Source organism: Schistocerca piceifrons, chromosome 2, assembly GCF_021461385.2.
Source record: "Schistocerca piceifrons isolate TAMUIC-IGC-003096 chromosome 2, iqSchPice1.1, whole genome shotgun sequence".
In the NCBI taxonomy this organism is placed as follows: Eukaryota; Metazoa; Arthropoda; class Insecta; order Orthoptera; family Acrididae; genus Schistocerca; species Schistocerca piceifrons.
In genome coordinates this window covers 381878010-381901292 of record NC_060139.1, presented here as the reverse complement: position 1 = coordinate 381901292, position 23283 = coordinate 381878010, and the positions used below count along the sequence as shown (strand labels likewise).

The 23283-nt window shown below is 43.0% G+C and overlaps 1 protein-coding gene across 1 annotated transcript in view; it reads left to right on the top strand.

Annotated features, from left to right (window-relative positions):
• LOC124775075 (ATP-binding cassette sub-family C member 4-like) overlaps positions 1–23283 on the top strand; it is a 305650-nt gene that overhangs the window by 128750 nt on the left and 153617 nt on the right. Inside the window, exons 5-6 of the mRNA XM_047249879.1 lie at positions 5741–5963; positions 19211–19367. Coding sequence (XP_047105835.1) covers positions 5741–5963; positions 19211–19367 — 380 coding nt within the window. The remainder of the gene's footprint in view (positions 1–5740; positions 5964–19210; positions 19368–23283) is intronic.

Sequence of the window (23283 nt, the reverse complement as noted above, 5' to 3'; positions counted from 1 at the left end):
TTTCATGAGAAGATCCTGGCGCAACAAACAATACCTTTCTTTTAATGATTGCAACCTCAGTTCACGTATCATTTCCGTGCTGCTCTCTCCCATATTTCGCGATAGTAGAAAACGACCTACCCTTCTTTGAACTTTTACGATGTCCTATGTCGATCCTGTCTGATGCGGATCCTACACCGCACAGCAGCACGCAAGAAGAGGACGTACAAGTGTAGTGTAGGCAGTCTCTGTAGTATGGTTCAAATGGCTCTGAGCACTATACGACTTAACTTCTGAGGTCATCAGTCGCCTAAAACTTAGAACTAATTAAATCTAACTGACCTAAGGACATCACACACATCTATGCCCGAGGCAGGATTCGAACCTGCAACCGTAGCGGTCGCTCGGCTCCAGACTGTAGCGCCTAGAACCGCACGGCCACTTCGGCCGGCTCTCTGTAGTGCAACTGTTGCATTTTCTCTGCCAACAAATCGTAGTCTTTGGTTTGTTTCGCCCACAATATTACCTACTCGATCGTCCCAACGTAAACTATTCGTAATTGTAATCCCTAAATATGTAGTTGAATTTATAGGCATTAAATTTGTGTGATTTATCGTGTAACCGGAATTTAGCGGATTTCTTTTGGTACTCATGTGGATAACTTCACACGTTTCATTATTTAGAGTCAAATGTTCAAATGTGTGTGAAATCTTATGGGACTTAACTGCTAAGGTCATCAGTCCCTACCTAAATTATCCTAAGGACAAACACACACACCCATGCCCGATGGAGGACTCGAACCTCCGCCGGGACCAGCCGCACAGTCCATGACTGTAGCGCCTTAGAGCGCTCGGCTAATCCCGCGTGGCATTTAGAGTCAACTGCCTCTTTTCGCACCATGTAGAAATCTTGTCTAAATCGTTTTGCAGTTTGTTTTCATCACTGGTGACTTTACAAGACGGTAAATGTCAGTGTCATCTGCAAAGAATCTAAGAATGGTATTCATATTGTCTCCAAAAATCGTGTATGTAGATCAACAACTTCCTTGAGAAATGTCAGATATTACTTCTGTTTTACTAAATTACTTTCCATCACTTATTATGAACTGCGATCTTTCTGACAGGAAATCACGAATCCAGTCATAGGCTCGGAATTTAATTCTACATCTACATCGATATTCTTCGAATCTCATTTAAGTGCCTGACAGAACGTTCATCGAACCACCTTCACAATTCTCTATTATTCCACTCTCGTATAGCGCGTGGGAAGAACGAACACACACCTATATCTTTCCGTACGGGATCTGATTTCCCTTATTTTATCATGGAGATCATTTCTCCGTATGTAGGTCGCTGTCAACAAAATATTTTCGCATTCGGAAGAGAAAGTTGATGATTGGAATTTCGTGAGAAGATTCATCCGCAACAAGAAACACCTTTGTTTTAATGATGCCAGTCCCAAATCCTGTATCATTTGAGTGACACTCTCTCCTCTATTTCGCGATAAAAGTCGCCTGTGAGGAACGGTGTCAAAAGCCTTCTGGAAATTTGAAAATATGGAATCAATTTGACATGTTCTGTCAACAGCACTCATTACTTCGTGAGAATAAAGAGCTAGTTGTGTTTCACAAGAGCTGTACTTTCTGAATTCGTGTGGGCTGTTTGTCAGTAAATCGTTTCCTTCGAGATAACTGACAATGTTCCAACACAGTACTGTTCCAAGATCCTAAAGCAAATCAACGTTAGCGATACGGGACAGTAATTCAGCGGGTTACTCTTATTTCCTTTCTTGGGTATTGATGTGACTTGTGCAGTTTTCCAGTCTTTAGGTACAGGTCTTTCGTCAAGCGAACGGTTGTATATGATTACTACATATGGAGCTATTGTATCAGCATACTCTGAGAGGAACCTAACGGGTATACAATCAGCTGTTTTGCCACTCTGAGGATATCTACTTGTAAGTCCCTCATGCTTCTTGGTAGCGGCGGACAAGGCTGCGGCGCTTCGCCGTGGACCGGATTGGGGCGTCTGGCGAAGTGTCCGGACCGGCGGGCTGAGCCCGAACGTGTTGGAGAGGTCAGTCGCTCAACAGAAACGAACGAGCGTGCCGGGCAGAGCCAGGGGCGAGGGCCTCGAGAACTGGTCAGCCGGACCTCAGTACGGGCTGCGCCGAGGCCAACGAAATAACGAGATACAGGGGCCCCGACGCTTACGTCACAGCACGTGACACTGCAGGTCTTACGAGTTGCAGCAACTGTCTCCAGCGGGGAGCGAGTTGTTATTTCAGCCCAGTTTAATGCTTGGTGGCTGCACGTTTAAATACGCTCGCTCTCGTTATAATTTATGTCAAAGTTAAGGATTTTATTTTCATTGACGTCACAAGTTAGTTATGCAGCCCGTATTTCCTGTGGACCCCGGGTCTGCACGGGGTGTCGAACCTGTAGAAACGGATAGACAGCGATCTCAGTGTTGGCTGAGAAAGGGGCTTCTGCATGTCGAGAGGAGCACTACCCCGACTGTTTTTAGGAGCTGATGAGCTCACGCTGGTGGTTTAATGGTTGATACAATGCACTGTACGGCGTGCGAGTAGTACACTGGGTTTGATTGGTAGCCACCAAATCTGCTCGGAAGTCGGTAGTTGTACAACAAGCTGTTGTTCTTTAGTGGTGTCACACAGTAGTGCGGGTGTGTGCGGTGTAATCGAGGGCAGTTCTACTTGTTAACTGCATGCTGTGAGTGTGTTTCAGTACCAAAGTGTTTTGTTCCAACTACGTCGTGAGCGTGACTGCATAGAATTCATCTTGTTACTTATTCTATGTGAATAATCAGTTGTTCGTATTACTGTATAAGATTTTGTTAAGATATATGCGTAGGTAATTTGTTAGACACTTGTATGCAGACTGCTGTGGTAGCTATCTGACGACGGTAGTAGTTGTAGTAGTAGTAGCCAATATGTAGACTGAAAATTGTTTTACCATTTTATGTTTTACTGCTGCAACCTCAACGAACTGTTTTAAATCTGTAACATATAAGTGCAAATGATAACGTGTAAGTGAAAACGAAAAAAATGTGTCCTATTTCAGGTCACCCACTGAAGCTGCCTTGTAACCAGGGCGAAACGTGTCTGGATGCACAAAATAAATATAAAAAAAACTTGATGTTCAGCATGCAAAAGCGTTTATCTTTTTAGCTTCGGTAATTTACATTTTTTTTATTAATTTCGTGGAGCCGAACTTAAGGATCTTTACGGGCTATAGAAGTATTTTGTTTTGGTGAAAGAGCATTTCTATTCTGTTGTAAAATAAAATAAATGTTAATTTGAGCCTCACGTCTGCACAACCCCCAACCCGAACCTCACTCCACCTAAAGCCTTAGCTAGAAATGAGATACAGTCCATGCTGAATACTTTCGTAATATTTGAACTGAATTTTTGCTCAGATTGTCCAAAAACTGAAAATTACTCTACATTCTAATGCTTCAATTCGTGTGATATCCGCAATATTTTCGACCAGCACACTCTCTTCTCCCTGAAGGCTGCCGAACGTAGTACAAGGACTGAATGATTGAAGTAATAGACGATTGTCCTCCTACCGTACTCTTGTGTCTTAATCCTCCGAAATAATGACTCACACCTTCGATTAAGAACAGTATGAATCCCATCTACCGATTATCTGCAAAAATAAGACACTCTCTAAGTTGCGTTCAACATTAATTGTGGCTTTGTAGGCCTATAGTACATAGTGTACTATCGAAAAATGGCAGAAATTACATCATCCAGAGATGTATTTATCTGAAGGAGTAAACAGAATACGGATGTCATCGAAAATGGTTCAAGTGGTTCAAATGGCTCTGAGCACTATGGAACTTAACATCTGAGGTCATCAGTCCCCTATAACTTAGAACTACTTAAAACTAACCAACCTAAGGACATCACACACATCCATGCCCGAGGCAGGATTCGCACCTGTTACCGTATCGGTCGCGTGGTTCCAGACTGAAGCGACTAGAACCGCTCGGCCACTCCGACCGGCACGGATGTCATCGAATGCCGCTCACTGTGATGAAAGAAATGCTCTTACCGCCGTGTCGCAGCGTGTCCGATCACTACTGGCTCTTAGGCACATGTCTACAGTTAAGGAAATAAATGTTTATGCGTTAATACCGCCAACGTCGAGCGCCTTGAACCCAGTCAATCAGTTTTTGCGCATAGTGACTTCGCCAGATGTGGGACACGAGAGTGTTGCTATCAAAAAAGTCTCGGTGACCCTGCGAGTTGAGAGGTTAGAATTCAGGAAAGCTTTTACTGCAGTAATACACTTTAAGACAAAAAAAGAGACACACCATGAAGGAATTACCCGAATAGGGTGGAAATCTGTAATTATGATGTACATGTACAGACGAACAAATCATTACATTTCATAATTGGATGATTTATTCAAGAGAAAGAGTTTCACAAATTGAGTAAGTCAATTACGTGTTGGTCCACCTCTGGTCCTTATGCAAGTAGTTATTCGGCTTGGCATTAATTGATAATGTTGCTGGATGTTCTCCTTATGACCATTCTGTCCACTTGGCACTGATACGGTCCCAGACTCTCCCACTACTTCACACACAACACACCACGGACAACAGCGCATTCAGTGGGCTGTTTAAATGGCAGAAAGGCATACTGAGCAAAGACGCTGATTCCAACGGGGTAGGTTGGGCTAGAATAAAACGTCGAAGAGATTGGGTGGGTAAGACACATACGTGCGCGCCAAAAAGACACATATGTCCGCCGAAAAAGAAATGTACATTAAATGTGTCCTATCTCGAAAACCATTCGGAACAAGGTATATGCCCATATGAGGTATTTTGTTTCAAATGATTGTTCTAGTGATATCCCTGAATACTGACCATTGCTCCTGGGACACCATTCCCACTCAGCATACAATTCCAGTTCACTAAAATTAATAATGTATTAACAACAAATATGCAGATTAGGATTACGGACAAACAAGCATATTTTTGCTAAACGAGTATCCTCACTTCATTAATTATGGTCTCACGGAGCGTTGATTGCCACTGTTTCCTGTATACTCCGAGCTAAGCATGCTTCTCAAACACCGAAAGGAATCATATTGTCAACATTAACTGAATTCATTGGTGCTTGACAGAACCTGACACTGGTATTAAAAAATAAACCATTTCCTAAGGTTCTCCAACAATAACATCAGGGAAATGTTTCCTTTTTAGTATTTTTTTTATTTTAGTACAAAAGTTGTTTGCAATTTCGGTACCTACATGCACCTGACAGTTGTTCTAATATCTCATGGAACGTCGTGTAAGATGAAACATAACAGGAAACGCAGTCAGTCTTAAGTAGATTGAAAAATATGTACCCGCAGCCATACATTACCCTTCTCCATTGACAAAATCGGCAGCACCGACAATCATCCTCTTGACATCCAGCATAGCTGCTTATTTCCCAGATTTCGACATGTCTGTATGTTTTGTCGAATAAATTAGGAGTTTCCACATATGTGAATTATTTGGAAAATCATAGCCGAACTGTCAACTTTCGCCCCAACTTAGAGCTAAATATCAGTCTGTCACCACAACGTATATTCCAAAAATTAATATAGACGCAAAACATGTATAGTTAGTGTTCTGTTCGCTTTCTGTCTGCATGTGTATGACGTCACATACCACAACGCTATTACCTTACAGTTCAAAGCCAACGCCGAGTATCGGTAGGTTCAGTCGGGACATGTGTGTTTCAGTCGCTGCGCCTGAGCCGCACCGCTATGGGAGAGACAGCGGCTGGCCAAGTGGTCAACCTGCTGTCCAACGACGTCAGTAGGTTCGACCTGCTGTCCGTCTTCATGCACACCATGTGGGTTGCCCCCATCACCGGCCTCATTTGCGCCTACTTCATCTACGTCGAGATCGGTGCTGCTGCTTTTGTCGGGATAGCAATTGTGTTCATCGTGGTACCTACGCAAGGTAAGCAGGAGAATTTCAAGATCTAATAAGAATTTTTGAACTTGCATTATGTATCCATTTATTTATTTCTTTGGTAGTGCTATAAATTAAATCTTCAGCCTCAACATTTAACGCAGGTTGTTTAACATACTACTACAGTGTAATAGTGGCAAATACTACAGCATGGATTCATACAATCGTTATACCTTCGATACAGCTAGAATAATCTATGGTAAGAACCCACAACCTAAGCCCTTAAAAGAAAATATCAGGATTATGTAACTCTATCTGATCTAATCCGGACTCCTAATATTGGACACTAAGATGGAGTTTGTTCATCCTTCGCGTTCATGATTGCTTGAACTCTGCTGCGGGCACTTTCAGTGAGGTGTCTGCCGAAACTACAGATGTGGTGAGAGCGAAAACCACAGAAAATAGTGAAATTCGACCCTGGGATATGAAGCGAAGTCGACGTCCTAACTCATCCCAAAGATGTCCCACTGGGTTCATGTCGGAAATGTGGACAAGTCAGTCCATTTCAGGCATGTTATTATCCACAAACCATTGCCTCACTGATTCTGCTGTATAACATGAAGTATTATCAAGCTCATACAATCGTCGTCTCCGAACGGTTCCTCCACCGTATGCAGTACACAATGCCGTAAATTTTTTTCACATCTTTCCGCAGTCAGGGGCTCACATCTATGCACATGATGGCACATAACCTTCTCCAGGCATTCGTCAAACTCAAATCCTTCTATTGGAATGCCACGGGGTAAAGCGTGATTAATCACACCAAATCACTCGTTTTCAATCATCTGGTTCTCCAGTGGTGTCGCTCTTTGCAACACCTTAAGCACCTCTTGGCAGTGATTGCAGATACGTGTGGCTTATGGGGAGCTGACCGGACGTTTAACGGACTGTCCGTCAGCACTTGCGGTCTGTCTGGTCTCCGTTTAGCTCTAGTTGTTTCTTCGCGCTTCCACTTCATAATTACATCACCAACAGTCGACTTGGGCAGCTCTGCCAGCCGGAGTGGCCGTGCGGTTCTAGGCGCTTCAGTATGGAACCGAGCGACCGCTACGGTCGCAGGTTCGAATCTTGCCTCGGGCGTGGATGTGTGTGATATCCTTAGGTTAGTGAGGTTTAATTAGTTCTAAGTTCTAGGCGACTGATGACCTCAGAAGTTAAGTCCCATAGTGCTCAGAGCCATTTGAACCATTATGGCAGTTCTTGGAAGGGGTGAACCGTCCCTGATGGACTTGTTACTCAGGTGACACCACATGACGGGTCCATGTTCGAAGTCAAGGAGCTCTCCTGAATGATCCATCCTGCTGTTATTGCTACTCTAATAACAATATCCGTAGCTTCTGCCTCGTGTGACATCTGGTGCTCAATTCCACATTGCATAAGAGTGTCCGAATAATTTTTATGACATAGTTTATGTACAAATTATGACCTAGTATTCATGGAGGAACTGGTCTTTCGACACTTCTTAGCAATACTTAACTACTCAAGGAATACAAGGTATAACTATTCATTGTAATTGCAGAATATATTGCTACAAGCGGACTACGCTCTCCCCCTCTTCCCCAGTTACACTCACAAAAAATTGCCTTGTGTTAGTCGTTTGTCTCTGATCTTTCTTAGAGTTTTGACTATCCGCATTGTTCGACAGGTCACGTATTGATCTTCTCATTACTGTTAGTGGTATTTCTCCAACTGTATCAGTCGTTAAAACTTGCTAGTCTGTAATCCCTAGTGACCTGAAAGCCGCTCGGGCTACTTTGCAGATTTCCTACGTCAAGGTGCAATTTTAAAATTATTAGTAAATGCGTGTGAGTGCCACTGAAGGTTTTCCTGAACTGTGTGGTTGTTAGTGGGACCCTCTGCATTCTATTCACGGATGTGTTAGTTTCGCACCTCTCCATAATCATGTCACAGGAGGGCGTGAAGCAGTGGCACTCAAAAAGAGTATGTATCCTTTTTCTGCTTCTGTACATGAGAGCGAAAATTGCGGTCACGCTGCACTCCTAAGAGGTGCGATAACTTTCTTGGGGATGCAGCCCCACAGTGTCTGCAGAGGAGAGTTGAATCATCTGACGGTGCCAGCGGTGTCACAGATTGAGAAGAAAGTCTTCCCGTTGCGCATCGCACCACGAAATTTGTTGCAATCAAGGGAAGGGGTGGGTTCATTGACGCCCTTTGTGGCACCCCCTGAGGCCTTTTCATTTCGATTCTGAGCGGCGTTGTGTTTGGAATGCTTTCCTTGGCCAGCCATAAGAAAACTGTTTGATTTCAAAACTTAGCTCGCGGTTCTGATCTACATCGCAGAGGCGTCGAAAGAAGATGTGAAGTGTGGGCAAGAGGGGCTGTGACGACCTGCCTGTCGTGTGACACATCAACGGTAGCGCTGAGCAGAACTGCTGTGAAATTTGGTGCCAGTTCCCATTAATCCACTTTTACACGTCACATGAACTTCTGAGCTGTAGCCTTCCTTCCGTATGTGTCGAGACCTTGCTGTGTGAAGCGTTTTCGAGCCCGAGGCCGATGTCGCAGGGCGCCATGCTTTTGCATCTTCACAGAGGAAGTTTGAAAGCACCTTTGAGCCAAAGTTTCAAACTTATGCGCCGGAGTGGGAGACAATTACGGAGTTTCGAACAAGTGAGTTTTTAATTCTGTAGTGCAGTGTAGTTGCAACGCCAACATTTTATCACTTGAAACTCAGTAATAAGATGAAAGAAACAAACACGCCCATTAACAAAGTCGCGTCAGCACAAACTTAAATAACACTTCGCAGCTGCACAAGCCGAAATACACGGTACAGTAATTAGAACAACGAGTGCCAACTACGTAAGTGTGAAATTTCAAACATAAATAGCCAGGTGCAATGTGTCGTGTTTTTCATTAATGCGCATCTGAATTCAGAGCCGATAAATATGGGAAGTAGTCCATAGTAACAGTTTTCGAAGACTGAACAGTTCAAATATAGTTGAAACAATGCGTCACACAAACTACTGTTGTTTGATGCGCAAATTAAAAAGAAAATTTGTTACGTAAGACTTTCCAATTAAATGGGTATATTAGGCACTGTTTCTCAGGACATTTATTCCATAATAAAATTTTTCATCAGTAATATATGTGTCCTTCAAATGAACGGTTAAGTTCGAATTATGTTATTCGTTAGAGCATCAAGCGGCTGCCGCATATGCTGTGGACTATGCTGTATACACCATCAGTTCTCACGTACACTTCCTGCCTAAATTGAATACATCGTTCACATTCAACAAATTATGTTGTGATGTGACTATCAATCCACAGTTGTCCGTTTATGTCCTAACCTTATTAATTTTACGTAAATACGCAAGATATGGATCATTTTCTTAAAAGAAAAAAAGACCAGCTCTTTGAAGTGGTTCATATAATGTGCTGAGTCTTTCGCGGACACTTCGGAAAAACCCATGAACCCGCCGTGCTGTACTTATCACGTCCTAGTCACGTTGCTGTTCGGCAAGCATCCACTGATTTGTTTTTTGGTGCTCGGTCAGCTAAGCCTCGTCCCTTTGCTAGGTTCCTCTGCGTAACCAGTGACAGGCTCCTAGAAACCAAACTTTCATGTCTATGGGGGGAAATATCCAGAAAAGGATGGGGCGCTGTAATGACGACTTTTTATGTGCCTCTGCCCTGACTTAATTTATCTTCACCCTTCTTTCTGGAGCAGCAGGTGGAGAGGAGAATGCGGGCTCATTAGGCACTGATATGACATCATCATATGTCTTCATCCTTTGTAGTTCATGGGGAACGCAAGAAACACCCGGCTGCTCTTACTGTAGTGTTAGATGGAGTTTATCTTGCTCGATATCATTTCCTTGGCATAGATTGGGAGTAGTGCCGCAGTGGTCAAGACATACCATCGGGAATGTGTTCTAATCCGCGTAGGGGCCATCCACATTTAGGCTATCCATGCTTCCTCTCAATCGCCTCAGACAAATGTCGGGAAGGTTCCTTTGGAAATCACACAGCTGATTTCGTGATTCATCTTCCCCTAATCAGAGTTTATGCCCAGTCTCTAATCAACTCGTCGCCGACGGCTGTAAATCTTCTTTCCTTTTTCATCCAAACACATTAATTATCAATAGTACTTGCTCTACTACACTTCAGCACATCTGCTCCATTAGTAGCACACCACCTGATAAAAAGTGAAGCGTCCAGAAGATATGGTCGGATGTCAATGTAACTTCGTACACGTACACAACATAGGCGAGTAGAGTTGCAATTCTCTGTGACAGGTAGATCGGCCACCGGAGCACGTTAGCGTTTTCCGTGTTTAGTGTTGTTACGAGGCTTGGTACAGTATATAAGGGGCGGCATCAGATGGTGAGTGATCACTGTGAAGGACACGGATGCTGCGTACTCATGTGAGACACCGTTATCGCCAACTGGCAGAATTCGAAAGAGGTCTCATTGTGGAGGTCCATTTGGCTGGCTGGTCGAATCGTGCATTATCCTCATTTGTAGACCATTCGGATGTGACAGTGGCATGACGTTAAGACTGCATGCGAACGTGAAGGAAGGCATACTCTCATCAAGATTCCGGGCGACCACGTCTGGCTACTACAGATTAGGACTACCATATAGTGCACCAATCAAATTGTAACGTCTTCACACCTGCGTCTGCGCTCTGAAAACAACTAGTGTTCTCCATGCACATTCTGTGTCATCCCGCACCACTGGCTGGGGACTATCAGCAGACGGGCTGGGGAATTACCATCCCAGCGTAGGCTATGGCTACCACCACAATACAGACCGCGAAGTTCGAAGTGCTGCCGTGACCGGGAAGCAAGGACAGAAGACGAACGGCTTCGCGTTGTGTTCAGCGATAAATCGTGGCCCATCACTACCCCGGATGACCATCTTCGGCGAATATCGAGGCGATCTGGGGAGAGGTCCCATTCTTCTAGTGTTTCGAAGAGACACAGCCGTTCTACTCCAGGTGTCACGGTGTGGGAAGCCATCGGGATAGAGTATGACTTCAAGTCACAGCTGGTAGTGATTGAGGGAACTGTGACAACTCAACGGTACGTCGCGGACATCCTGTGTCTTCGTGTCTTATCTCTCATGCAACAGGATCGTGGTGCCATTTTTCGGCAGAACAGCTCCCGTCCACACATGGCACGTGTTTCTGTGAACTGTCTGCTTGACACTGAGGTACTCTTGTGGCCAGCAAGATCGTTGGATCTGTCCCCAACAGAACAAGTGTGCGATCAGCTTGGGGGTCAATCCAATACCGGTTCCACTATCCAGGATATCAGGAACCAGTAACAACAGTTGTGGGCCAGCGTGCCCTCGGAGATGCAACGGGTTCATGACACCACTCCCAAACGAATTAGTGCACGTATCCGGGCTGGAAGGGGTACAACGTCCGACAGATACGTGGTCTCATGCCAAATTCTTGACAAATTTGATTCGATTTTCTAATCACTGAAATAACCTCAGATAACCTCTCAACCTGCGAAGTCTCGTTTCGTGCTCTCCTCCGCTTCTGCCTGCTTCACTTTTTTTTGTCAGGCAGTGTGCATTAATAACAAATTAATTTGGAGAACAATAGTACCTAAGTAGACGATACTAGCCAGGCCTCCACGCGACTGGTAAAACCATTAAAAATATTGAATACCAAAAGGTAGTTTAAGAGGTATCATGATTACGGAACAGCATTACCGTTAGAATTATTGGTATCGTGTATAATTTGCACAAGGAGAGATACAGTTAAGGCTGAAAAGGAAAATAAATTGGTCCTATTTATGCGCACTGGTCTGTAGACACACTATATGTCGTTGTGCAAATGGAAATCAATTACACGGTAACTGACTACCGATGTTTAACTACCACATAGGCTACGAGCTGGAGCATTGTTTTTCGAAGGTACAAAGTCAAGTTTGTCTACATGTGAAAAACACGTTTATATCACTCGTCATTCCCATACTCTACAGGAGAGAGAAATTTTACTTCCAACAGAACGGCGTATCAACTAGATGTACGAATTTCGTTCGTTCACAATCTTCCACGATACCCTACTGTGTAAGACGAGTAAGCGCGATTGAGATCCTCCACCTTTTTCAGATTTGGCATTGTTGGTCTCATACGTGCAGGGGAACCCTATAAGATGTTACGCGACACATATCACCGACTATGCCGGCACACATTCTGCAAACTGTTGAAATGTTCTGTGCAGGAACTGCAGCTGGTGTTTTGACAAAATAATGTTGCTCAAGCAACATTCTTTCGTAATCAGAAGTACCTGTACCCTGCTGGTAGTATTTTTATGCAACTGTAGTAACTGTGAAATGCGAACGCCCTCGTTATGTTTTAGTATTCACACAGCTTTTACTCTTCCTGAAATCTGTACCCATTTTGAGAGTGCCTACGTGTTTTCTCTTGTATGCCCAGGTGTTAAAATGCTTCAAATACTAAAATAGATGAAATAAAAGCAGTATCCCTGGTACTTTCTCAAACAAATTTGCCACGGATGTTTATGCATTATTGTTATCGTAATCCTTCAAAACCAACCTTTCTTCATGCCCATTTCCTTTACTACATGAATCACGGCATCATCTCCTGTGCACCATCTTAAGGATCCATAATGGTCTGCTTTTCTTGCAAATAGGTTAAAGGACCATTGAAATCACGTACAGACATTTGTGTTGTTGCTTGTGGTCCAAAATTTAACAACGTCGCCATCCTGATGTTTCTGTGCATTGAAAACCAGTTACTCGTATCCATGTTCCTTCTGCGTGGTTTCTAAAGTCATTTATCCAACCTCCACTTCTCTCTTGGAATCCAGCGAACAAATTCCCTGGCTCATTTACAACCCATTCGATTGGCTACATATCCCTCCCATTCTCTTTATTTTCATTGCAGTCGTCAGATCCGCGATGTTATTTTCACACGTTTCGATTTTTTAGCCACTAGTGTTCCCCTCGCGTTTCACGACCCTGCCGTAACTCCATAACTTCAGTACGAGATATGATACATCTAGCTTCTTGGCTGTACCTATTCATAACACTAAATCTTTCTCCATCTCCTTCTCTCTTTCAGTTATACGACTCAGGAACAAACTACCCACTCCATTAACCTGCATCTGATCCATAACCGCGCTGCGTAGGTTCAAATGGTTCAAATGGCTCTGAGCACTATGGCACTTAACAGCTGTGGTCATCAGTCCCCTAGAACTTAGAACTACTTAAACCTAACTAACCTAAGGACATCACACACATCCATGCCCGAGGCAGGATTCGAACCTGCGACCGTAGCAGTCGCGCGGTTCCGGACTGAGCGCCTAGAACCGCTAGACCACCGCGGCCGGCCGCTGCGTAGAGATGAAGAGTAAAGCCTTACTTAACTTCTCATGTGATTAATATCTCATGGTTGGGATTCACAGTCATATAATATTTCTTAAAAGACATCATAGTTGCCGTTAACTGTATAAAATATGTATTGTTACATTCTGTCAGAATATAAAACTATCCGACATGAGTACATGTCGTCGTCAAAATGCAGCCTTTTGACTGTGAGAGTCCCACAAGATCTGATGAGTACGACACTTATTACATCGTAAAATGTTGTTAAATATATACTTAACTGTCGATGTTATCATCGTTCTAGTAATCTATCACACATACAAGTTTAGGTGCACTGACAAATTAAGAATTAAAGCTTTACTTATTATCATCGGCGTATGTTTCCTCCCGGCAGATGTCAACTTTTCTTTCTGTCCAACGAATATTTAATAATAATAATAATAATAATAATAATAATAATACAGTTTTCCTGATAATTCAGTTTTCCTATTTATTTCACTTTTTCCTTTTCATCTCATTTGCAAACTTTAATCCATTATTTCTCTTTTCCCCGGACTAGTCATCAACCTTCTCTCTGTAACAAGTACTGTCCCTTCCGTACTACGGCTGTGAATTTCTACTAGTGTGTCATTACTTGCACTCGACAGGAATGTTATGTCATGAGAAAATTATTAAACTCATTGTTAATAAGACACACTTTACTGTACTACCTATTTTGTTACTATAAATTAAATGTACTAAGCATGTCTGATTAAATGTAAGGCAGAGTCTGAAGAACCCAATTCTGCCGTGTAACGCAAATTAACAATAAGTCTGCTCTTTCTTAGTTCCCCTGTCTCTTCTTAGTAATATCCGATTTGCGTCTCTCAACTGTTTCCTAAACAAGACTCAGATTTTGAATCGTCCATGGCACAGTACACACAACACGTATTTCCTGATTGACAAATCAGAAGCTTAGTTCAAAAATGAATGACCTGTAGATTAAAACTAAACAAACTGCAAAAAGGTGGGAATTTAAGGAGATGGGACCTGGATAAACTGAAAGAACCAGAGATTGTACAGAGTTTCAGGGAGAGAATAAGGGAACAATTGACAGGAATGGGGGAAAGAAATACAGTAGAAGAAGAATGGGTAGCTTTGAGGGATGAAGTAGCGAAGGCAGCAGAGGATCAAGTAGGTAAAAAAACGAGGGCTAGTAGAAATCCTTGGGTAACAGAAGAAATATTGAATTTAATTGATGAAAGGAGAAAATATAAAAATGCAGTAAATGAAGCAGGCAAAAAGGAATACAAACGTCTCAAAAATGAGATCGACAAGAAGTGCAAAATGGCTAAGCAGGGATGGCTAGAGGACAAATGTAAGGATGTAGAGGCCTATCTCACTAGGGGTAAGATAGATACTGCCTACAGGAAAATTAAAGATACCTTTGGAGATAAGAGAACGACTTGTATGAATATCAAGAGCTCAGATGGCAACCCAGTTCTAAGCAAAGAAGGGAAAGCAGAAAGGTGGAAGGAGGATATAGAGGGTCTATACAAGGGCGATGTACTTGAAGACAATATTATGGAAATGGAAGAGGATGTAGATGAAGATGAAATGGGAGATATGATACTGCGTGAAGAGTTTGACAGAGCACTGAAAGACCTGAGTCGAAACAAGGCCCCCGGAGTAGACAACATTCCATTGGAACTACTGACGGCCTTGGGAGAGCCAGTCCTGACAAAACTCTACCATCTGGTGAGCAAGATGTATGAAACAAGCGAAATACGCTCAGACTTCAAGAAGAATATAATAATTCCAATCCCAAAGAAAGCAGGTGTTGACAGATGTGAAAATTACCGAACTATCAGTTTAATAAGTCACAGCTGCAAAATACTAACACGAATTATTTACAGACGAATGGAAAAACTAGTAGAAGCCAACCTCGGGAAAGATCAGTTTGGATTCCGTAGAAACACTGGAACACGTGAGGCAATACTGACCTTACGACTTATCTTAGAAGAAAGATTAAGGAAAGGCAAACCTACGTTTCTTGCATTTGTAGACTTAGAGAAAGCTTTTGACAATGTTGACTGGAATACTCTCTTTCTAATTCTAAAGGTGGCAGGGGTAAAATACAGGGAGCGAAAGGCTATTTACAATTTGTACAGAAACCTGATGGCAGTTATAAGAGCCGAGGGACATGAAAGTGAAGCAGTGGTTGGGAAGGGAGTAAGACAGGGTTGTAGCCTCTCCCCGATGTTATTCAATCTGTATATTGAGCAAACAGTAAAGGAAACAAAAGAAAAATTCGGAGTAGGCATTAAAATTCATGGAGAAGAAATAAAAACTTAGAGGTTCGCCGATGACATTGTAATTCTGTCAGAGACAGCAAAGGACTTGGAAGAGCAGTTGAATGGAATGGACAGTGTCTTGAAAGGAGGATATAAGATGAACATCAACAAAAGCAAAACAAGGATACTGGAATGTAGTCTAATTAAGTCGGGTGATGCTGAGGGAATTAGATTAGGAAATCAGACACTTAAAGTAGTAAAGGAGTTTTGCTATTTGGGGAGCAAAATAACTGATGATGGTCGAAGTAGAGAGGATATGAAATGTAGACTGGCAATGGCAAGGAAAGCGTTTCTGAAGAAGAGAAATTTGTTAACATCGAGTATACACTCCTGGAAATTGAAATAAGAACACCGTGAATTCATTGTCCCAGGAAGGGGAAACTTTATTGACACATTCCTGGGGTCAGATACATCACATGATCACACTGACAGAACCACAGGCACATAGACACAGGCAACAGAGCATGCACAATGTCGGCACTAGTACAGTGTATATCCACCTTTCGCAGCAATGCAGGCTGCTATTCTCCCATGGAGACGACCGTAGAGATGCTGGATGTAGTCCTGTGGAACGGCTTGCCATGCCATTTCCACCTGGCGCCTCAGTTGGACCAGCGTTCGTGCTGGACGTGCAGACCGCGTGAGACGACGCTTCATCCAGTCTCAAACATGCTCAATGGGGGACAGATCCGGAAATCTTGCTGGCCAGGGTAGTTGACTTACACCTTCTAGAGCACGTTGGGTGGCACGGGATACATGCGGACGTGCATTGTCCTGTTGGAACAGCAAGTTCCCTTGCCGGTCTAGGAATGGTAGAACGATGGGTTCGATGACGGTTTGGATGTACCGTGCACTATTCAGTGTCCCCTCGACGATCACCAGTGGTGTACGGCCAGTGTAGGAGATCGCTCCCCACACCATGATGCCGGGTGTTGGCCCTGTGTGCCTCGGTCGTATGCAGTCCTGATTGTGGCGCTCACCTGCACGGCGCCAAACACGCATACGACCATCATTGACACCAAGGCAGAAGCGACTCTCATCGCTGAAGACGACACGTCTCCATTCGTCCCTCCATTCACGCCTGTCGCGACACCACTGGAGGCGGGCTGCACGATGTTGGGGCGTGAGCGGAAGACGGCCTAACGGTGTGCGGGACCGTAGCCCAGCTTCATGGAGACGGTTGCGAATGGTCCTCGCCGATACCCCAGGAGCAACAGTGTCCCTAATTTGCTGGGAAGTGGCGGTGCGGTCCCCTACGGCACTGCGTAGGATCCTACGGTCTTGGCGTGCATCCGTGCGTCGCTGCGGTCCGGTCCCAGGTCAACGGGCACGTGCACCTTCCGCCGACCATTGGCGACAACATCGATGTACTGTGGAGACCTCACGCCCCACGTGTTGAGCAATTCGGCGGTACGTCCACCCGGCCTCCCGCATGCCCACTATACGCCCTCGCTCAAAGTCCGTCAACTGCACATACGGTTCACGTCCACGCTGTCGCGGCATGCTACCAGTGTTAAAGACTGCGATGGAGCTCCGTATGCCACGGCAAACTGGCTGACACTGACGGCGGCGGTGCACAAATGCTGCGCAGCTAGCGCCATTCGACGGCCAACACCGCGGTTCCTGGTGTGTCCGCTGTGCCGTGCGTGTGATCATTGCTTGTACAGCCCTCTCGCAGTGTCCGGAGCAAGTATGGTGGGCCTGACACACCGGTGTCAATGTGTTCTTGTTTCCATTTCCAGGAGTGTAGATTTAAGTGTCAGGAAGTCATTTCTGAAAGTATTTGTATGGAGTGTAGCCATGTATGGAAGTGAAGCATGGACGATAAATAGTTTGGACAAGAAGAGAATAGAAGCTTTCGAAATGTGGTGCTACAGAAGAATGCTGAAGATTTGATGGGTAGATCACATAACTAATGAGGAAGTATTGAATAGGATTGGGGAGAAGAGAAGTTTGTGGCACAACTTGACCAGAAGAAGGGATCGGTTGGTAAGACATGTTGTGAGGCATCAAGGGATCACCAATTTAGTATTGGAGGGCAGCGTGGAGAGTAAAAATCGTAGAGGGAGACCAAGAGATGAATACTCTAAGCAGATTCAGAAGGATGTAGGTTGCAGTAGGTACTGAGAGATGGAAAGCTTGCACAGGATAGAGTAGCATGGAGAGCTGCATCAAACCAGTCTCAAGACTGAAGACCACAACAACACAGTTCAAAAATGGCTCTGAGCACTATGCGACTTAACTTCTGAGGCATCAGTCCCCTAGAACTTACAACTACTTAAACCTAACTAACCTAAGGTCATCACATATATCCATGCCCGAGGCAGGAATCGAACCTCCGACCGTAGCAGTCGCGCGGTTCCAAAATGTAGCGCCTAGAACCGCTCGGCCAGGAAGCTTAGTTTTGAAACTCCTATTTCAATTACCGAATGCACACCAGGCTGTTCCGCTGTCTCTTCTTAGTAATGTCAGATTTGCATCTGTCAGTTGTTCGCTCAACAACACTCAGATTTTGAATCGTCCGTGACCCAATACACACAGCAAATACTTCATGATTGGACGTATTGAGATCTTGGTTTTGAAACCCTATTTAATTGCCAAGAACACACCAGGCCGTTTTTACTGTTATGTTTCTTCCTTCAGGTGTCCATTTAGTCATTGTCTTCAGCTGCCCGAATGCAAAAAAATCATCAACTGGGTCCATAGTTACATTCTGTAAACTGCTACTCTTTTCTTTTCAACGTGTTCATTGAACATTATGTTAGTCTTATTACAACAGAATTTCACATCTACTGTCCAACTTGCTCTATTAAGTTCTTCCATTCGTTGACTGAAACCTATCTGCTCACAGGTAACCGGTAAAATATCACCGGATAAACGAATGTGATCCACTTAGGCTTCATTAATCAGTATTCCTTCTTCATTCTCCCAGTTTAACAATCTTAAAAACTCTCTTTGCGAGTGCCGGGTACAGTTAAAGCTTATGGAGACTCGACTCATATTAGTTGATAGTTTCGTGATAAACAGACATATGGCAGCTCCATCTTTAATTTCAGGTTCTCACTAATGACAACTTTGTCAAGTTGTATGCATGTAAACAGTGGTACGTGCCAAAACAAGGTTGCTAGTAACAGTAACGTGTGCAGTGTTCCGTACCTATCCAACGTTAACGTGAATTTGCGTGATAGAGTAATAGCACAAACTATAAGAGCCGTCCTTAACATTGCGCTGAATCATGTATTCATTTTTTAAGTTGTTATACTTCATTATTTCAAAAATTCGTATTGCCAATCTAACTATCATAAACTGAAACAACGCAGACCTTTAAAATTTTTATTTTTGAGAGGTTTCACATCAATTTTTCATTAACTCGCTATAAACAGTATTGCTGCGACCTTCTGTTATTGTATTAGCTCATATTGCAATGAAGCTCTTACTGCATATGCCCCAACTAACATTTACTGAATAACGTATATTCATCTGTTGCATTTCAGGTTGCTTTTTAAAAAACATTGTTAAATATTACGCTTTAGTAGTACATCTTCTTGTATTTTAATTTTAGTTGTGTGACTTTCAGCGTACATGGGGAAACTGTCGTCTCACTACCGTGAACAGACGGCAGAGAAAACAGATAAGAGAGTGCGTCTTACAGAAGAGGTCATTTCTGGCATGCAAGTTATAAAAATGTATGCCTGGGAGAAACCTTTCGCCAGTCTTATAGAGATGGCAAGAAAGTGAGTATTTCTTTACATTTGTGAGTAGTGTTCCATAATGTAACTGTCCTTAGCAACTAAGATGTCCATTGTTATATGAATGCAGCATCTTTCTTTTAAATTAATAACAAAATTTTGCTGTCGTATCAGCTGGCTTATATGTGGATTTAATGAAGTTAATGCTATACTTCAAGTATGCGTTGTAATCTGTAGCTGCAAATGCGTCACAGGCTTCAGAAATAAGCCCTGCGGAGCAGAACAAATTTTTGAAACTGAAAGTTATTTTATTTATATGTAACATCCTCAATGTAAAGTTTTATTCTCCCAGATATTCACTATTTCATATGTCAACTTTATATACTCCTTCTACTCTTTTTTGTCAACCTAGATAATCGTCACTTCCTTAAGCGATGTTAGTGGACGAAAAAGGTTTTCTGGATTTTTATAGGATTATCTTGCTGTCCGCTATTTCGGTCTCCTGCCGTTTTTAAGCTACTGCCTGTGTTTCCAGAAAATAATCGTCGACAGAGCCACGTTACTTCCCGAATGGATTTTTCACAACTATTCAGCTTTCCCGCCAAAGTTTCTTGTATTAAATTTATGCTACTGTCTCGATAACATCATAATCCCTTAAACCACATAGATTTTATTTTGGTTTTGGGAGAGAACTCTATAACCTTCACAATCTGTCTGGCGAGGCAGTTAAAGTATTTACGTGACATGTCGTAGTATAGTGTTCACTAATACTGATGTGAAGAACCAAATTTGATACGAAATTTCGCACTCATAGTTCGCATTTATTTCCATCTTACCTCCTTATACAAAATAAATAATAAAAGGATTAATTGGTTTACCAAAAAATCGAAAATATATTTCGTTCTAGCGCATACGTCAAGATTTCCACAACTTTACAAACATATCTCCATAAGAGCTTAAAACATTGGTCCGAATCAGGACCCGGACACACACCTTTCATCGAGTTCGTGTTCCTGTCTTTCACATGATTTTAAGCTGTCAGGAAGGTTCACAGCCGTTGTCGTTCAGATGCAGATAGAAAGTTTCACGTTGGAAGTTTAACGTCGCGTCGATAGTGATGTCTTCAGAGAAGGTGACGAACTCAGTTTCACAATAAACTGGACAGAAATCAGCCATTGACTTGGAGACATAGGGAAACTATGGAAATCTAGTTAAGTATGGCCATACTAGGATTTTGATGAGGCTAGCGTCACAATCAAATGAGGTTATTGCTCTGGGCGATTCAGAGATAGTATAAGTATGTGACATGGAAGATGTCAAAAGTGTAACGTCGCCTTCTGTCCTATGGTCTTACAGATATTGGTATACATGCCGGTATAAATAGCATTCATTTCAGAATAGCTACTGAAAAAGGACCATGACATTTGAAACAGTCAACGTACACTATGTGATCAAAAGTATCCGGACATCCCCAAAAACATACGTTTTTCATATTAGGTACATCGTATTGCCACCTACTGCCATGTAATCCATATCAGCGACCTCAGTAGTCATTAGACATCGTGAGAGAGCAGAATGGGGTGCTCCGCGGAACTCACTGACTTCGAACGTAGTCGGGTGATTGAGTGTCACTTGTGTCATATGCCTGTACGCAAGATTTCCACACTCTTAAATATCCCTAGGTTCACTGTTTCCGATGTGTGAATGAAGTGGAAACGTCAAGGGACACGTACAGCACAAAAGCGTACAGGCCGACCTCGTCTGCTCACTGACAGAGACGGCCGACAGTTGAAGAGGGTCGTAATAGGCAGACATGTATCCAGACCATCACACAGGAATTCCAAACTGCATCAGGATCCACTGCAAGTACTATGAAATTTAGGCGGCAGGTGAGAAAACTTGAATTTCATGGTCGAGCGGCTGCTCATGAGCCAAACATCACATCGGTAAATGCCAAACGACGCTTTACTTGGTGTAAGAAGCGTAAACATTGGACGATTGAACAGGTAAAAATCTTTGCGTGGAGTGTCGAATCACGGTACGCAATGTGGCGATCCGATGGCAGGGTACTGGTATGTCGAATGCCCGGTGAACGTCATCTGCCAGAGTGTGTAGTGCCGACAGTAAAATTCTGTGGCGGTGGTGTTATAGTGTGGTCGTGTTTTATATGGAGGGGGCTTGCATCCCTTGTTGTTTTGCGTGACACTACCACAGCACAGGCCTACATTGATTTGAGCGCCTTCTTGCTTCCCAATGTTGAAGAGCAATTCGGGGCTGGCGATTGCATCTTTCAAAGCGATCGAGCACCTGTTCGTAATGCACGGTCTGTGGCGGAGTGGTTACACAATAATAACAACTCTGTAATGGATTGGTCTGCGCAGAGTCCTGACCTGTATCCTATAGAACACCTTTGTGCAGCACTGCGTGAAGAATGGGCTGCCATTCCTAAGAAACCCTCCAGCACCTGATTGAACGTATGCCTGTGAGTGTGGAAGCTATCCTCAAGAATAAGGGTGGGCCAACACCATATTGAATTCTATCATTACAGAATGGAGGGCGCCACGAACCTGTAAATCATTTTCAGCCAGTTGTACAGATACTTTTGAGCACATAGTGTATGTCCCAATTAGTGGCTAAAAATCAATTCAGAAATTAAACCATAGAAACTCATACACCATGTACACCCTTGTATCTGCCGTGCTTTAATACCAGCATCAAAGCCTTTTGACGGGTGTAATAAAATCATACACTATGCATTCTGAAACTGAAAATTATACATATTCTGATTTCTAGCTGAAATCAAGCATTGATTTTAGCCATGGGCGACCTGTTATTTTCATATTACGTATGTAGCAACATATTTTCTGAGAAATAATGAATACTTGGATTATATTTTTAACATTCAGCCAAGCAAAAACACAATCAACAAGGTTGTAAACATTTTATCTGCGTTTATTTCTGTATATAATTTTTACAATCGCCAGAACTACCATTTATTAAATGAATTCCGCTTCTTCAGTAAGCAGGACTGGAAGACAACGTATCAGTTTGCTAGAAATCTGAAAAATACGTGTAAAATACAGAAACAGTTTGGAGAGCAGAAGAAGACCACATGGGAAAAGTTGATTACTAACAAAAATGTTGTAGTGAGTCGTATAATATTACCATTTTATCGCCTCAAAATCTTCGTCATACATATAAGTTTTAGATCTGAGGATCAACATAAATGCTCCTTGTAGTGAGTACTCATGCAGATTAACAAAAAAAAAAAAAAAAAAAAAAAATGCTTCAAATGTCTCTGAGCACTATGGGACTTAACATCTGTGGTCATCAGTCCCCAAGAACTCAGAACTACTTAAACCTAAGGACATCACACACATCCATGCCCGAGGCAGGATTCGAACCTGCGACCGCAGCAGTCGCGTGGCTCCGGACTGAGCGCCTAGAACCGCGAGACCACCGCGGCCGGCCAGATTAACAAAAATTTGCTACTATGGTCTACAAATGTATACGCCAGCACAGCTACTGATGTTGTACTCTGTGTTGCGTACTATTATTGTCCTTATAATAGTGGCTCTTATTCAGCTACACTAGCACTCATGCTTTATATGCAAGCCAAACCGAAATCTAGCAATAAAGTTTCAGATGGAATAATACTATAGGTCTAAGCGATTGAAATTTTTACATTACAATTTTCTTTACATTCATATCGTAATAAATACAGGTACAATGCATTTACATTTCAGTGTCCGATGCGGATAAACCTTCATGTCTATTTGTCTGAAATGGAGGTTTTTATTCTTTCTCTTACGTGCCAAACACGAGAAAAATTAAAAATTGGCGGCACTTGATCTTTCTTTAGTTTTCTTCCGACAACAGAGACCTCGATTTGAAACATTCAAGCAACAAATGTTTGCTGCACAGCGTGAAAGGTTTTTTTTTTTTTCGTTGAAAAAGTTTC